The sequence below is a fragment of the Chanodichthys erythropterus genome, chromosome 13 (assembly GCF_024489055.1).
Source record: "Chanodichthys erythropterus isolate Z2021 chromosome 13, ASM2448905v1, whole genome shotgun sequence".
Lineage (NCBI taxonomy): Eukaryota > Metazoa > Chordata > Actinopteri > Cypriniformes > Xenocyprididae > Chanodichthys > Chanodichthys erythropterus.
Window position 1 is genome coordinate 42,968,828 of NC_090233.1, and position 17,559 is coordinate 42,986,386.

At 36.2% G+C, this 17,559-nt stretch overlaps 2 protein-coding genes across 3 annotated transcripts in view; one reads left to right on the forward strand and one right to left on the reverse strand.

The window, feature by feature from the left end:
- Nucleotides 1–428: 428 nt before the first annotated feature.
- On the reverse strand, nucleotides 429–7,873 carry fbp1a (fructose-1,6-bisphosphatase 1a). Its single transcript, XM_067406180.1, has 7 exons — nucleotides 7,581–7,873; nucleotides 6,336–6,498; nucleotides 4,537–4,629; nucleotides 4,290–4,430; nucleotides 1,958–2,095; nucleotides 1,634–1,753; nucleotides 429–1,058 (listed from the first exon to the last, which is right to left on the reverse strand). Exons 1-7 carry the CDS (start codon nucleotides 7,748–7,750, stop codon nucleotides 870–872), a joined length of 1,014 nt encoding a protein of 337 aa, XP_067262281.1. The 5' UTR covers nucleotides 7,751–7,873; the 3' UTR covers nucleotides 429–869.
- Nucleotides 7,874–11,117: 3,244 nt separating this feature from the next.
- kank1a (KN motif and ankyrin repeat domains 1a) overlaps nucleotides 11,118–17,559 on the forward strand; it is a 53,393-nt gene continuing 46,951 nt past the window's right edge. The window contains exon 1 of one of the 2 annotated variants that reach the window (XM_067408381.1): nucleotides 11,118–11,234. The gene's annotated coding sequence lies outside the window, so the exon portion shown is untranslated. The remainder of the gene's footprint in view (nucleotides 11,235–17,559) is intronic. The other variant, XM_067408385.1, reaches the window with a different exon arrangement.

The following is a 17,559-nucleotide window of genomic DNA, read 5'->3' on the forward strand; positions in this document are numbered from 1 at the left end:
AATACTGCTCTAACTTCACTAGCAGAAAGGCAGCGCGATATAAACAAACCCAGACTAGAACTGAACACGGCGTGAGGGCAGCTTCACATCCTCTATATCTGTCTCCTCGATGGCAGGGAATTCTTTTAATTCAGCGGAAAAGTCGCTCCTCTTCATAGCATAAGGATCGCGTCCAACATATGTTGTGATTTTCTTCTTATACCTTTCTAAACCAGCAAAGAAAGGACTTTTCTCCATCTCTTCCATTCTAATTTTCACTGCTTGCCCTCCACCGGAATTTCGCGCGTCACCAGAACCACGTGATTGCAAACAACCTACTCCCCATAGACAAACGCACATTTTATCTGTTTCGAGAAGCTGTTTTACTCGGATATACATCACAACAGGGAAGAAAAGACTAACGCAACAACTACAAAGTCTTTTGTTTTGCCAAGAACTTTATTCACAGCTTCCCTTAATAGGGTGCAATAAAGGCACAAGTGATTATTTGATCTATACAGACAGAAATGTGATCAATTTAAATTCAAATCATCCTCATTCTGTCTTTTTGGTGAACAATAATTTCAGCTGCCAATAACACCCACAGAGACTGTCTAGAGCAGATAACACAGTGTTTCTTTAAAAGTAAATGTTTTGGTCTCAATTTTTTTCAGTAAAAAATAATCACTGCTTAGACCGTGTTCTCTAAAATACGTCTTATATTGCTTTATGGAGGTATAAAGTGTATAGAAACATTTGGTTTTAGGGAATTAGATTTACATTACAGAGGTATTTTGAAAGTAAGAATATATTTTGGTATCTCATTCTGGAGTGTCAAGTATTATATATCCTCTTTATTATTCAGAGTCGTACATTCTGAATTGTGGTCTTCATTTATGGTGTTTCTGAAAGATGGAGATGTACTCTTGGACATCATCAGGGGAGCCCATCACCACAGGAACCCGCTGATGGATGTTCTCTGGCTGGATGTCCAGGATGTTGGTGGTCCCTGTGGTGGCCATTCCTCCGGCCTGCTCCATGATGAAGGCCATGGGGTTGCACTCGTAGAGCAGTCTGAGCTGAAGAGGGTGAAAGAGTTTTAGAAGTCTCTACCAGTCCCACCCACAATAAAATTTAGTTATGGCTTCCTCCTATTGCTACAGCTCCCTCTACAGGCCTTATTGTGGATGTGACCATGCAGACAAACAAGCGAGTGAAGCATTAAAAGGTATTTGAATTATAATACTGTGAAGTAATAGCATGGCACAAAGGTTTTACACAAGTATAACGTAATGGAATGGATCCTTGTTCAGGTCTTACGTATAAGAGAGAACAAACATTGACACGCCTGTAGATGTGTCACCAAACAAAAGAACTGGAGCAAAGGTCATACATACTTTTCATGTCTTCACGTCATTCTTGTATTTCATTAAATAGTGCAGTGTCCCCAAAACTATCAGGACACTCTTAAGCGATTATATGAACATCATTAAATTAATATGTGACTGTATTCAACTGAATTCATGACAGTATATATATGTGAATATATATCTGTATTCAGTTCAGGAAAAAAGCTCAACAGTTGATTTATTGGTGTCCACATAAACAAAGTCGCATGAATGTAAACAATGTTTAGATGTATGTTTAGAAGTACCTTTCCTTTGGGGCTCTTCACATTTGCAGGGTAAAGGAAGATTCCTCCATAAACAAGCGTCCGATGCACATCTGCCACCATTGAGCCTACATAACGGGCTCCATATGGGGCACTGCCATCCTGAACACATTTTTATAGTTATTATATGGATATTATAAAATAATCAAAGTTTATTTTCAGATGTACCATGTTTTTGCTTTTTTGTTCTGCAAATCAGATCCATGTGTATTTGAAATGTATAAGTTTGTTCAGATTTTATTATGATTAGGAACAATATATATATATATATATATATTTTTTTTTAGGAAAAAATGCATACTGAACCTCTGGGAACTTTTTCTTCTGCAGGTACTCTATGACGGCAGGATCGAAATAAAGGGCATAACCTTCATTCAGACTGTAGATCTTCCCCTTCTTCTTAATCTTCACATCTCTGTCCACCAGAATGAACTCCCCAATAGCCTGACATTTAAATTCATTAATGCATGTGTTATTTAGAACTTAATGTTTTTGGGCATCATCTGTGATATGCTCTCAATTACCACAAAAATAACTAGATTCATCCTCAGTTAAAAATAGATATTTTACAGCAATAAACATCTTAAGTTAGGGCAAGCTGGTAGCCATTGAAAAAAAAGAAAAAAAAAAGATAATCTACTATATTTATAGAAAAAGGTTCAATGGGGTTCTATATAGAACACTAGAGTTCTTGACCCAAAATGAAAGGGATAGTTCACCCAAAAATGGAAATTTGATGTTTATCTGCTTACCCCCAGGGCATCCAAGATGTAGGTGACTTTGTTTCTTCAGCAGAACACAAATGATGATTTTTAACTCCAACCGTTGCCGTCTGTCAGTCGTATAATGCATGTCAATGGAAACACAATCTATAAGAGTCAAAAAAACATGTACAGACAAATCCAAATTAAACCCTGCGGCTCATGACGACACATTGACGTCCTAAGACATGAAACGATCGGTTTGTGTGAGAAACCGAACAGTATTTATATTTTTTTTACCTCTAAAACACCACTATGTCCAACTGCCCTGCGCATCAGGTTAGTGAGGTCTGATTGCATCTGACAGCGGAAGTGATGTCTAACACTCATTGAAGCAAATCGCGAGAGATCACTTCCATTGTCAGAACGCGTTTTCTGACCTCACCAATCGGATGCGCAGGGCAGTTGGACATGGTGTTTTAGAGGTAAAAACATAATATATACTGTTCGGCTTCTCGCACAAACTGATCGTTTCATGTCTTAGGACATCAGTGTGTCGTCACGAGCCGCAGGGTTTAATTTGGATTTGTCTGTGCATGTTTTTTTGACTCTTATAGATGAAGTTACCATTGACATGCATTATACGACTGACAGACGGCAGCGGTTGGAGTTAAAAATCATCATTTGTGTTCTACTGAAGAAACAAAGTCACCTACATCTTGGATGCCCTGGGGGTAAGCAGATAAACATCAAACTTTCATTTTTGGGTGAACTATCCCTTTAAAGAATACTTTAGGCCAATAAGGTTCTATATAAGAACAAATGCCTTACAGACCCCCTGTGGTGAAAATCAAGTTTGTAAGATTGTTTATATGTCTATGTGGACAAACCATGAGCAAATTCATCAGTCAACACCACTGCTAAGTATTTTCTCTTTGAAACTGCAGTTTCCCAAAAACAGTCAGTTTGAAACAGCCCTGTTTCCTACCGTCTCAAACATGTAACCAATCCCGTCAATGTGCGGGGCGGGGCTTTTCTCCACTGACATTACTAAGGATGCTAATTATTAAAAGGCAACTGTCTGACTCTGAGATGGCGAACAGGAACATGATTTGTGTAACTTTAGCAACACATTATTAGCTGTTTGATATCTAATCAATCATATCTATTACTGTTATGTGTCCAACGTTATAGAGAGCGATACATACCACAAATCCATTTCTGGTTCAAACATACATGGCTGAATTAAACCAATATTTCTACTTTCCATTGTGTAGCATTTACTACAGTTGACCGAGTTGATCAGGTGGTCCAAGCTGGTGTGATTGAGTGGAGACGGGGATTAATTTGCATAATTATGGTCTGCGTATTCATTAAGCAAGGGTGTAGTGTTACGTTCAAGCTATTTTAAGGCATGGGGAAATTATTTTTACAGGAAAAGAATAAATATGTCATTATCAAACTGATTTTTAAAGATGAGTTTTAAGGGATAAAATTATTGACTGCAGGGGGACTTTAAAATATAATACTTTTAACAGGTTATTTAATTTTTTTTCTAGTGATAAAGTATGTTTATGAGCTGTTTAATTAATAAAATTTAATAAAAATTAAAAAATGATTGAAACAAAATTAATTTATTAAAACTAAATCCATAAAATGATCCCAAAAAGGGAACCACTAAAAGCTTCTACATGTGAAGCACCTGACAGAACCCTTTAAGGTTCTATAGACACTTTTCTTCTCTGAGTGTAAACAGGTTTAAACTATGTCTCCTAGCTGTATGAATAATATCATTTCAAGCTACAAATGATAACTACACATATCTACACATTCTTAGCTTGCATGCGTAGACTGAATAAACTATGATACCGACTGATACACTGCTAAAAGATCCCAAAAGTGAGGTGTACAAAATTGTGTAAGTAAAACGGACTCACTGGATCTAACATGAAGCAGTTCACTCCCTGACCAGTGGAGAGGACAATCATGGTGGCACTGCCGTATAGTGCATATCCAGCAGCCACTATGTTTCTACCAGGCTGCAGGGAATCTTTCTCAGACGGCTCGCTGTCTGTGCACTGTGAACAGAGCAGTCATTAAAGTGTGTTTAGATACTAGGGTGGAATCCACATGAACAGTCATGGACTGTATACTTGCAAATCTATTAAATATATTCCGTCATACCTTTCTGTAGATGGCAAAGATGGTCCCAATTGAAGCAAGGCAGTCAATGTTGGATGAACCATCAAGAGGGTCAAAGCAAACCACGTATTTACCCTTGGGCACATGCAAGAAGTTTTGGTTAAATAAATATTACTGAAGTAGCTGCCATACATCACAGCCATTTAATGATGTTTATCTATTATACAAAGACATTTGACCTTTCCAAAATCCTCAGTCATCTTAACAAATCATCTCATATATATATATAGAGTCTGATTATAACTTACAGGGTTAACAGGGTTCTTTTGACTTATGTATTTCCATGACTTTTAGTTAGTCATGAATCCTGGATAAGGGTTTAACAAGTGATTTTAATAGAAAGTGAACACACAATCTTTTCTAGAGCAGAGAACTAGAAACATTTACATTCAAAATGACATTTCCATGATTTTTAAGATTTGTGTGTAATATCCAGGACTGGAACTGTTTCCTATTCTTGAATGTCAGATTAGATTCAAAATGGGTTTCTGGCCAACACTGCAGGTAAAGGCCTGAATTTCACTGCATACAAGTTATGATTCATAAGCATGCATCTCTAGCAGCTAAAATCAGTTAGTGTCATGTGACTAGTTCTGCACAGAAAAGGCAAGTTTATCTTGAAACACACGGTTTTCCATTTTTGGAATAGAATGTGAAAAGTTACTGTGAACTCATTGGCTATGATTTAAAAAAAAAAATATATATATATATATATATTATATATATACACAGTACAGTCCAAAAGTTTGGAACCACTAAGATTTTTAATGTTTTTAAATGAAGTATGGTCTGCTCACCAAGGCTACATTTATTTAATTAAAAATACAGTAAAAACAGTAATATTGTGAAATATTACTACAATTTAAAATAACTGTTTTCTATCTGAATATATTTCACAAAGTAATTTATTCCTGTGATGCAAAGCTGAATTTTCAGCATCATTACTCCAGTCTTCAGTGTCACATGATCCTTCAGAAATCATTCTAATATGCTGATCTGCTGCTCAAGAAACATTTAATGTGTAAAATTGTACAAAATATTTGTGTACAATATTTTTTTTCAGGATTATTTGATGAATAGAAATTTCAAAAGAACAGTGTTTATCTGAAATCTAATCTTTATACCAACATTATAAATGTCTTAAATGCCACTTTTGATTGATTTAATGCATCCTTGCTGAATAAAAGTTTAAATAAAATTTCTTTTCAAAAAAATTTAAATAAAAATTCTTACTGACCCCAAACTTATATTGCTACAGAAGCTTTGTATTTCAGATAAATGCTGTTCTTTTGAACTTTCTATTCATCAAGGAATCCTGAAAAAAAAAAGTACACAACTGTTTCCAACATTGAAAATAATCATAAATGTTTATTGAGCAGCAAATCAGCATATTAGAATGATTTCTGAAGGATCATGTGACACTGAAGACTGGAGTAACGATGCTGAAAATTCAGCTTTGCATCACAGGAATAAATTACTTTGTCAAATATATTTAAATAATACACAGTTATTTTAAATTGTAATAATATTTCACAATATTACTGTTTTTTACTGTATTTTTAATTAAATAAATGTAGCCTTGGTGAGCAGACGAAACTTCTTTTAAAAACATTGAAAATCTTAGTGGTTCCAAACTTTTGGACTGTACTGTATATTATATATATATATATATAATATATATATATATATTTTTTTTTATATTTATATATATATATATATATATATATATATATATATATATATATATATAAATGGTTTATACACTTACAGTATAACCTTACCCGTCTATCTGGCTCCACAATGATTGCACTGTCATGTTCCTCAGTGACCAGTACACATGAGGTGAATGAGGATTTGATCATGTTTATGACGAGGTCATTGGAAAGGATGTCCAGCTTCTTAACCTGGTCACCTGTCACATTGGTGCTTCCAGCAATGCCATACCTACCAGAAATATTTCAAAGTCATGAGTTGAATCATATCAGAGGGACTGAAATGAGTTTTTAGGTATTGGTTCTCAATGGTTGTTTATAGAAGTGTTGTATAACATATCAACATCACACTACTTCCAGTACAACAGCACTGTGTGCGCATGTGATACTGCAAACATAATATATGTAATGGATATACTGAATAATAAACAAACTTGTGATATAAAGGGCTAAAATTCATTTAAAAAAAAAAGACCCCATAGGCCAACATGTTAATCACAAGTGTGAGAGGGAGGGAGGGGGGGGGGGGGGTGGAGATGCAAAACCAGCATGATATTGCAATTATGAATTGCTGAAAGAGCAATTATGCAAGAAAACCACATTTTTTCATTAAAATGCATAAAACCTAAGAAAATGTTCAGGCCATATTTCACTCAAAAGTGAAATAAATAAACAAACAAACATAAATATAAATACATTTTTATTTAAAATTAAAATATAAATGATCTAAAATGTAACCATTGGTAACACTATTTTTACAGTGTCATACTTACTATGGTAATAACAGTAAATGATACATTATTACAAGCAAATAACCCTATTTCTAACCCTACAGTAACTATATGTTGTTAATTGATATTACTTAGTACTTACACACAAGTACTAAGTAATATCAATTAACATATAGTGTGTGTGTGTGTGTAATATATATATATATATATATATATATATATATATATATATATATATATATATATATATATATATACACACACACACAAGTACTAAGTAATATCAATTAACATATAGTTACTGTAGGGTTAGAAATAGGGTTATATATATATATAAAACTTGTCCCTCAAATGTGATTGGTTGATTAAAATGTTGTTCCTAGATCAACAAGGATGCTGATCCAGGAACATGTTGTAGCACGTTCACATTGTGGGTATGTTAGCAATGAAACACAACATGGACATTGTTTTTAAACTAAAATGAACACATTCGTTTTTAGAACTAATTTTTTTTTTTTTTTGCAACCCAAACTTTTTTGAATTTCAATCGATCCTGTCAGAGGTGTGCACAAGAAATACTTACAGGTGGGCGATACCTGCTTTCCTGACAGCGCTCGAGATGGCTTTCACAGCCGTGCACATCGCGTTCAGAAGCGTTGTCAGCTCGCCTGTGCCTTTAGCTTTTCTGCCCTCTTCAAGCAGAAATCTCGTCAAAGTCACAACATTAGTGTCGAAAGATCCCCGGTCTGACATGACTGCAGATTTAAAGATGTTCTTGCTGATTTTAAAAAAGAAAGAAAAAAATCTCGCTGTTGTATTTATAATATGTATTCATGCAACAACTGTCGAGGAAACAAAAATATAAAGGCGGAAATGGTGATGGAAAAGGGGTGTATGGAGAACTAAACCAATGAGAAGTGCACAACCAGAGGCTCAGAGGTGTGACTGACTGACTGCGTGCAAGTTTCAAAACAATGTTGCATTGTGGAAACTGGGGAGTGAATGAAAACCCCCCTCATGCCTGATCTCTGCTGTGTCATCATGATTATGGGCTTGAAACACTGACGAGCTGAGATTACTACAGCATACGAGTAGCAGCAGTTTTAAGGCGAATTCAGGTTCTTCTGTTAATTCATTTAATCGCACCTGTAATATTTCTAACCAAAATTTTCTTTCGAGTTTGAATGGCCTAAAAGAGTTGCTGAAAATTTTTCAGAGAGTGGTCAAGTCAGCTATGGAAGTCTTCCATGTTTGTACTGTAGGTTTTAGTTTGCCTTACATACTGGTCAGGCTGGTTTATTGGCTGGATTTAGACAGCCATTTTAATTTTACCCATTTAGTTGTTGTTCAGTTCACCTTAAAATAGAGGTAAACAAACAACTAAAATAGTTCCCCCACATAAAACACTTGCTCATGTATGCAAGAGATTGAACATATACTGAAACATACTTCAGACATTCTGATACAGATACTAAGAAATGTAGGCGAAGTCGTGGGCTATATGCAATTTACAGTCAGAGCTACAGTGCTCAGTGTAAAGGAGTACACCCCCTTGGAAAAGTAACATTTTAAACAATATCTCAATGAACACAAAAACAATTTCCAAAATGTTGACAAGACTAAGTTTAATATAACATCTGTTTAACTTATAACATGAAAGTAAGGTTAATAATATAACTTGGATTACACATTTTTCAGTTTTACTCAAATTAGGGTGATGCAAAAATGAGTACAAAAATACTCCATCTAGTACTTTGTATGGCCTCCATGATTTTTAAGGACAGCACCAAATCTTCTAGGCATGGAATGAACAAGTTGGCAACATTTTGCAACATCTATCCTTTTCCATTCTTCAAGAAGGTCCTCTTCTAGAGACTGGATGCTGGATGGAGAGTGATGCTCAACTTGTCTCTTCAGAATTCCCCAAAGGTGTTCGATTGGGTTCAGATCAGGAGCCACTGAATCACTTTCACCCTGTTCTTCTTCAGAAATCCAACAGTGGCCTTAGGTGCGTTTAGGATCATTGTCATGTTGGAAAAGTGCATGACAACCAAGGGCACGGAGTGATGGTAGCATCTTCTCTCAGTATAGAGCAGTACATCTGTGAATTCATGATGCCATCAGTGAAATGCAGCTCCCCGACACCAGCAGCACTCATAAGGACACTGCCACCACCATGTTTCACTGTAGGCACCATGCATTTTTCTTTGTATTCCTCATCTTTTGCGAAAACATTTATTTTGGTCTCATCACTCCAGAGTATAGAGTCCCAGTAGTCTTCATCTTTGTCAGCATGGGCCCTGGAAAACTCTAGGCAGGCTTTTTTGTGGCTGGGTTTTAGAAGATGCTTCTTTCGTGGACGGCACCCACCCATGCATGCCATTCCTCTGCAGCGTACGTCGTATTGTGTCACAGGAAATAGTCACCCCAGTTTGGCTTTCTACTTTAGATAACTGCAGTGAACTTGCGTGCCGATTTTCTTCAACCCTTCTCATCAGAAGACACTCCTGTGGAGGTGTTAACTTCTGTGGATGACCTGGTCTCTGTGAGATGGTTGCAGTTCCATCTCTTTTAAATTTTTGTACCACTTTTGCTACAGTATTCTGACTGATAAGTAAAGCTTTGCTGATCTTCTTGTAGCCTTCACCTTTCTGGTGTAAAGAAATGATTTTCTTTCTCAGGTCTTGTGATATTTCTCTTCCATGTGGAGCCATTGCTGACAGCATGAAATGGGAAGGGGTTTTAACACCCTTTTATAGTCAACTGTCTGCTGGACACCTGTGTAATGAATAATTAGACTCACCTGTGGTTGAATTCTTCTTAAATTAGACATTTGTAGTCTAAAATTTAGCTCTGCTCCAGAGACTTTCAGTGGGATGTACTCATTTTTGCATCACCCTAATTTAAGTAAAACTGAAAATTTTGTTCTCTAAGTTATATTACCAACCGTACTTTCATTGTTATAAGTTAAACAGATGTTATATTAAACTTAGTCTTGTCAACATTTTGGAAATTGTTTTTGTGTTCATTGAGATATTGTTAAAAATGTTACTTTTCAAAAGGGGTGTAATCATTTATGCTGAGCACTGTACGTGGCAATAGGAAATTATAAATGCAAAAACATTTATGCTGTAAATATTCAGCTTTTTCCTTATAATGAGAAAGATACAATGTTGACAGAGTTTGGTTGTTTTTTGTTTTTGTTTTTTTAATGTAAGGCTAGCTGTTTCAGATAGGCCCTGCCAACTATTTAATTGATTAATTTTTACATTTTGTGTATTCTGGATGCATACCGAACTACCTGTGGCAACCACTAGAGGTCAGCCCTGATTAAATGTTTCTTAATTCACTCTCCCCACTAAAAGGCATGATGAGCCCATTTCAGCAAATGTTCTCATAAACTTTGAATAATTACAAACATAAACATTAAAACAGACTGAATATTCAGTCATTACAATAGTATAGTACAGAACTACCTCCATTCAAGGCTGTTAACTAGTAGGCCATATTTACTTGATATGTGCACTTTGTAACATTCTGCCTAATTTTTCTCCTCCTTGGATTGCCAGTACTGTATGTCTCTTTGAAAACAATTAAGGTGCTGCTGTTAGACTTCCTAATATCTTCAGAAGTTCTCTCATACATTTTTAAAATAAGTCCATGCAGAGGCCACCTCAGTGATTACCAGTATCTGGTGGATTTCAATACAAGAAACTGGTTAACAGACCCTATACTCTCTGAAGCCATACATCCTACCTCAACCCTTAATGATCAGCCACATCACAAAACAACACTAAATAAAAAAAATAACAAACAGTTTTTTATGATCCCTCATCCCTGTGATTTTGTTAAAATATTTACATTTTGCAGATTCTGCAAGGTGCATGTCAATGTTTGACCAAAACTGATCTCCACATGCAAGTTTATAAACACTTTAACTTAAACTAGCCTATAAACTATTATAATCATTTATTTGAAACCTCTAGAAACTGTGTGACTTTCAGAGGCCCTGCTGATGTATAAAGCAGTAAGAGGAGCACCTGCCTTTGTGTACTCAGTTTTTAGTACGTCACGCTCTCACGTCAGGGAACATGTATTGTGCGCTCGAGCCTGGTGAAGCACGATCCGTGCTGCTCTTGTGCGCATGAGCGAAGAGGACACTTCACCGGGACTTTTACAAAGGGAGCGCAAGGTCGGGAGAGGGACATATAAACAAACTTCTTTGAAAAAAAAAAAGGTAATTCATTGTTCCTTTTTTAAAAACCGCTGGCCGCATACTTATAAACTAGACTTTATCGCTCACTGTCTTCAGGGCGCGTGCGAAACCTGATCCAGCAGCTACAACAGGTCTGCAAACACTTGTGTTTTTTTTTTCTTTTTTCTGTGAGATATGTTAAGGTGATACAATTTTGTCTTAGGTTAAATATATGAGAAAATAAATGAATTGTGACAGTGGGATAAAAAAAGAAACATTGAATGGAAGCTGCAGTGGACATTTGTAGGTGCATTGGTCGCACGACTCTTGTTACTTGCCTCAAAGCAAGATAAGAGATTACAATATAATTTTAATGGTTAACAGGGTCAGATCTTTGTGGGGAAAAAAATCTTCAGATGTTGTGTGTGGAGACTACTCGGTGAAAGCGTGTTTTTACACACCTGTTTCAATATAGAGAGTTTTTTGAAACTATCCTTTGTCGGAAAACATGCGTTTTTTTTTTTTCTCGCTAGAGCATGCGTTTAATATTTGTTTGTTTTTGTGTGTGTAATGTAAGTCGTATGCTAAATGGTTAGTTTAGGTTTGTAGTTCTCATAACTGAGTACCTGTAGGGTAGAGCAGGGGTGATGTAACACTGTTTCAAGGTCTGTAACTCGGTGATTTTGTGTCTCAAACTTTGACGTTAGCCTTACAATATTTGTTTGTTAAAAATTAATTGTACATCTCAGCCCTAAACTGTATAAATGAATATGAAGTGATTGCTGGTGTTACAGCTTACCCCACTGCCATATGGGTTGTTACATTGGACAATTTGTACAAGAAATTTATTGTTCAATGTATGATTTTTTATTTTATTTTTCCCTGTAGCTCATTTCTATTTGGTTAAAGAGACTGTTACAACACTCCCTGGTCTCTCCTAGTAAAAATATATGTCCTTATACATGAAGTCCAGCACATTTCTAAACTCTTCAGATGCAGTCCTTGGGTCAATTGACGGGAAGTAATTATGATGATCGCCTTTCCTGTGCAGATTTCGGGAAGTTTGAACTGATTTTCATGATAACCTCACTGTAAACAATTGATGTCCTAAAGCTGTTTGGTGGTTTGACTTCTCGAACAGCAATTTAATTAAATCCTTAACATTCTTTTACTACTGAATATCTCATCACATCATATCATCATACATGAAACTGTCTTTACTAACTGATAAAAGACTATTTATTAGGTGCACTGAAAGTAATAATATTAATATACATCATCTGTGCATGAGGTAGGGCCTTAAAAACATCAGCCAATCGTTTATGCGATGATGGCCCTCTGGCTTGTCAATCACTGCCGTGACGTTCCTTGTGAGAGACGAACGCGACCGCGCTCTCCAGTAACTTTCCACACTCCACAGGCGCTGCATGCAATGATTTTGTCCGGAGACAGGAGTAACAACTGCAGATTATGAGTTACCTGCGGTGAGTCCGACATAATTAATCCACTAATATGACACAGCGAAAGCCGGTGGTAAACACTCGTGTTCCAATACTCGTGCACGAGTTTTGGGAGGTGTTCCCTCGAAAGGAGGGGGGGTTGTTCTTACGCATGCGCTCATTTCAAAAACTCAGTAACAGTCTTTGGTTTGTCAGTCGACGAAAAGATCCTCTTTATCACCTTTAAGTCATTATACAGGAATATGCATTCCTTGTACTGCTAAAATCTGCTTGGCACCTTAAAGTAGACTGAAAACCACCTTAAAATAGGCGGGTACTTGATGAATCAAAGTTCATCATAAGTGACATGTCAATAAACCGTGACCATACAAACAAAGACTAAACTCCATCAGGGTAATGTGACTGTAAAATAAGGGCATAAACACTAAAAAACATATTTGTTTTTTTTTTTTTTTTTTTTTTTTTTAACAGTGCAGCTTTTCATAAAGTCCAAAAGAGGACTTTTAGTCAGAAACACTGAAATATAACGTGCGCATTGTTTGTGCAGTGTTGGCATGCTCATTCTTCCAGGTTGGCATCATTGCCATGTACAGTCTGCAAGAGACTGACACAAAGACATTATTATGCTCTAGTGAAAAGGATTGTCAGCGACCTACAAATATTATCAGCATCAGAAATGAAACCTCTGTTTGGCGTATCTGAAACGAGGGAGCCCTTTCCTCCTTCAAATATCATTTGCTTAATGCATTCACCTATCATTTCAACAGCAGACAATTTTTGAATTCTTCTTGTTGGATTGGATTCCTCAAAGTTGCACCCCTCAAGAAGTCTGTGACCTGTTAGGCCACATTAAACTTGTGATAGTATATTTTGTAATGGGCTAATCCAGAGGAAAATTGGCTCATCCACAGGGTGTAAACTGTTCGGTTTTGTTCCGAGACTATGAATGGAAGAAGTCTTTGTGATGCAGAGACATCTTTTGGAGGTAGTCCCAGTTGTTTAAAGAGGGAACTGTTTCAAGATGAAAGTCTTCTAAAGCCTCCTTTCACCGACGACATAATGAAAGACCATATTAAAGAATGTGAGATCCCTGTCTGCCTTTATGCTTGCTTTCCAGAGGGGAGTCTTATTGTTAAAAGCGATGGCTAGAACTTTTCTTTGAAGCTGAGTGCTGTTCATGGGTGGCAATGTGGCCATTTCAAATGAGAAGAGGTTTGAATGTGCTTACAGTGTGAAGCTATATGTGAATTACACTTCCTGTCCACGTGAACACACACATGCTCCTGTCAATTTGAAAATAAAAGGATGTTCTATACACATTCTGTCCCTCATTAAATATTTATCCTGTTCTATTTGTTTTGTACCAACATGCATATGTTAGCAACAGCAGGCTTGGTTTCTCATTACTTGTTACAAAGTAATACAGAAATAGAACAAAAATAAAACTGCAGTTAAAAATGATGGACATAAAAATCATTTACTCTCCCTCATGTTGTTCCCGACTGACTTTATTCTGTGAAACACAAAAAAGGGTGTTTAGACGTTCTTCAAAATATCTCCTTTCGCAGAAAAAAGGAAATCCATGCAGGGTTGAAACAACATTTTGTAGGGTGGAAGCGAAGATGTGTACGTTCCAGCCTGAGTGGACATATGGCAGAAACCTCTTCAATTTGCACCTTGCTGAGAAAGCTTTCCACATTGGGATCAAAGCTCAGTTCATGGTGAAGGGAACTGTCACCTACATCTCTCTCTCTCTCAGGCTGTAAAATCCACACTGCTGCTGCCGCCTGTTTATACAGAGGAAATTACTTCCACTTTGCTGCTTGGTTAGAATTGTTTGCAAATCTAATCTACCCCCTTTACCATCGCTCCAAGCCTACCAAACATGTCTAGTATAGAGAATCTCTCACTATATTGTGGATGGGTTACCATGACTTTCGAGGCTGGTTTCTAAAACTGCTTCTGATTGATATTTGTTGTACATAAAGAAATCATTCTAAGGTGCTGATTTGGTGCTCAAGACAAATGTCTTATTATCATCAATGTTGAAAACGATTGTGCTGCTTAATATTTTTCTACTTTTTTCCCCCGGGATTCTTTGATGAATAGGTTGGTAGTTCAAAAGAACAACATTTACTTGAAATATAAAACTTTTATAACATTAGAAATGTCTCTTTTTAGAATCCTCCTTGCTAATTTAGTTTTTTCAAAAAATCGTATTGATCCCAAACTTTTGAAAGGTAATGTAGGCGAATCTGTCTTCAATTTCACTCAATGGCTATTGTGTTGTGTCATAATTAAACTTGTTAGTTATATTGTTGAACAATATGCAGACAGAAATGCAGCCATGTTTAAATTAGTCATCAGTTATACATTTGAGTTACTCATTCAATTAGGTAGGTATAAATAAGGTTAATAATTTGATATTAGTCAACTCACCATCATAAGAGTAAAGGGTGCTTTCTATCTCTTCAAAGTAGAACACCCATTTCTTTATGACTTCCTGGTGGAAAATATGAGTTGTTTGCACTCGTGCAGTGTTTTAATCACCTGCATTTGATGCCTCATCAACTTCATGTTCGTTGTTTTTCTTGGTGGAATAGGACATTTTGAAATCAAATCAGTCATTTTCCATCACACGCAGTAAATGTGCCTTCAGTTAAAGCCTTCTCATAATAATGCACCCATTTTTTTTTTGTCCTGCTAGCCTTAAGGAGGGGTATATTTGAGAAGAGACTCTGGTACAAGGCAATTAAAATCAAGAGGCAGGAGGTCCCGGTCTTTTTTTGTTGTTAACTGGTCGTATCCAATCAGGGACCATCACTGGCTTGTTGGACAGTATTCAAGACACTCAAGCTGGGTAGAATCAAGATAAACTCCAGAATAGCGTTTTGCTGAGGATGCTGTCTAGACATTCATGTTTACATATTAATTAGGAATGAATTATCTAGACAGTCCTGTGGGAACTTCCTCTTGTTATTTCCTCATTCATTTAATGATTGCAATATTTACAACAACAAAAGTTAAAAAAAAAGTGCTATTTGCTTTTTGTAGTTATGTTTACTTTGTTCATAGATTTGCCTAGAGCATTCAAGAAAGAGCTTCTTAAAGAGATAGTTCACCCAAAAAATGAAAATTGTCCCATGATTTACTCACCCTCAAGCCATTGTAGGTGTATTTGTCTATCTTCTTTTAGAACGGAATCTGAGTTATATTAAAGTGATGGGTTTTTGTAAAAAATATATCCAAGTTTAAAACTTTATAAACTAAAATGAATAGCTTCCAGCAGGTGGCCTACACAAATTGACTTACGCCAAATGAGTAACTTCTGAAGCAATGTATGACATAGAATGTAGGATTAGCGTAAACTTAGACGCCTCCTCTTCTCTTATATTGAAATCCTCTGATATTTCCCTTTAAAAATTCTCGTTTTAGACTATTAAAATTCGTGACTGGTGTTTTGTTTTGCTCTATCTTCTGCACTTCTGCGTTCGTGTCATGCATCAGGTCAGAGCTTACTCTTTTGGTGTAAATCGATTTGTGTAGGCCGTCTGCCGAAAGCTTAGATTAGATAAAGATTTAAATATGTAGTTTTTTCTTACAAAAACCCATTGCTTCGCTTCATAAAACCTTTGTTAACCCTCTAGGGCCATGTGGATATCTTTTATGATGGATGGATGCACTTTTTTGGACTTCAAAATCAGGAGCACCATTCACTTCAAATATAAAGCTTGGAAGAGTTGGGATATTTTATAATATAATGCCGATTGTGTTCATCTGAAAGATGATAGTCCCCTAGGATGGCTTGGGGTGAGCAAACATGGGATAATTTTCATTTTTGGGTGAATTATCCCTTTAAAACCTCCCAACTGCATATATCTTTCTTGGTCAGTACACTGCAAAAAATGCTGTTCTTACTTAGAATTTTTTGTCTTGTTTCCAGTCCAAATATCTAAAAATTCTTTGATCAAGAAGCATTTTCTTGACAAGTCAAAATTAAATTCTTGTTTTAAGGAAAAATAAGTCAAAATTAAGTGAGTTTTTCCTTAAAACAAGCAAAATAATCTTCCAATGGGGTAATAAAAATAATCTTAATCCAAATGTAAACAAGTTTATATATCTTATTTTTGGTTTGAAATAAGATTATTTTGCTTGTTTTAAAGAAAAACTCTGGAAACAAGAAAATAATTTTTACTTGTCAAGAAACTGCTTCTTGATTTAAAGGAACACTCCACTTTTTTTGAAAATAGGCTCATTTTCCAACTCCCCTAGAGTTAAACAGTTGAGTTTTACCGTTTTCGAATCCATTCAGCCGATCTCCGGTTCTGGCGGTACCACTTTTAGCATAGCTTAGCATAGTTCATTGAATCTGATTAGACCGTTAGCATCACGCTTAAAAATGACCAAAGAGTTTTGAAATTTTTCCTATTTAAAACTTGACTCTTCTGTAGTTACATTGTGTACTAAGACCGGCGGAAAATGAAAAGTTTTGATTTTCTAGGTAACTCAGGTTACTTCAGGTAACTCATAATCTGCAGTTGTTACTCCTGTCTCCTGACAAAATCATTGCATGCGGCGCCTGTGGAGAGTGGAAAGTTACTGGAGAGGGCAGCCGCGCTCGTCTCTCACAAGGAATGTCATGGCAGTGATTGACAAGCCAGAGGGCCAATCGTTTACGCGATGATCACGTAAACTATTGGCTGATGTTTTTAAGGCCCGACCTCGTGCACAGATGATGTATATTAATTTTATTCCTTTCAGTGCACCTAAATAAATAGTCTTTTATCAGTTAGTAAAGACAGTTTCAAGTAATATTGCAAAAATGTATAAAACAAAACATCCTCTTTAGCACCTTTTAAATGCAGTTTTTCTTAAAATGTCAGAGTGAGACAAATGGTGGCCCTCAT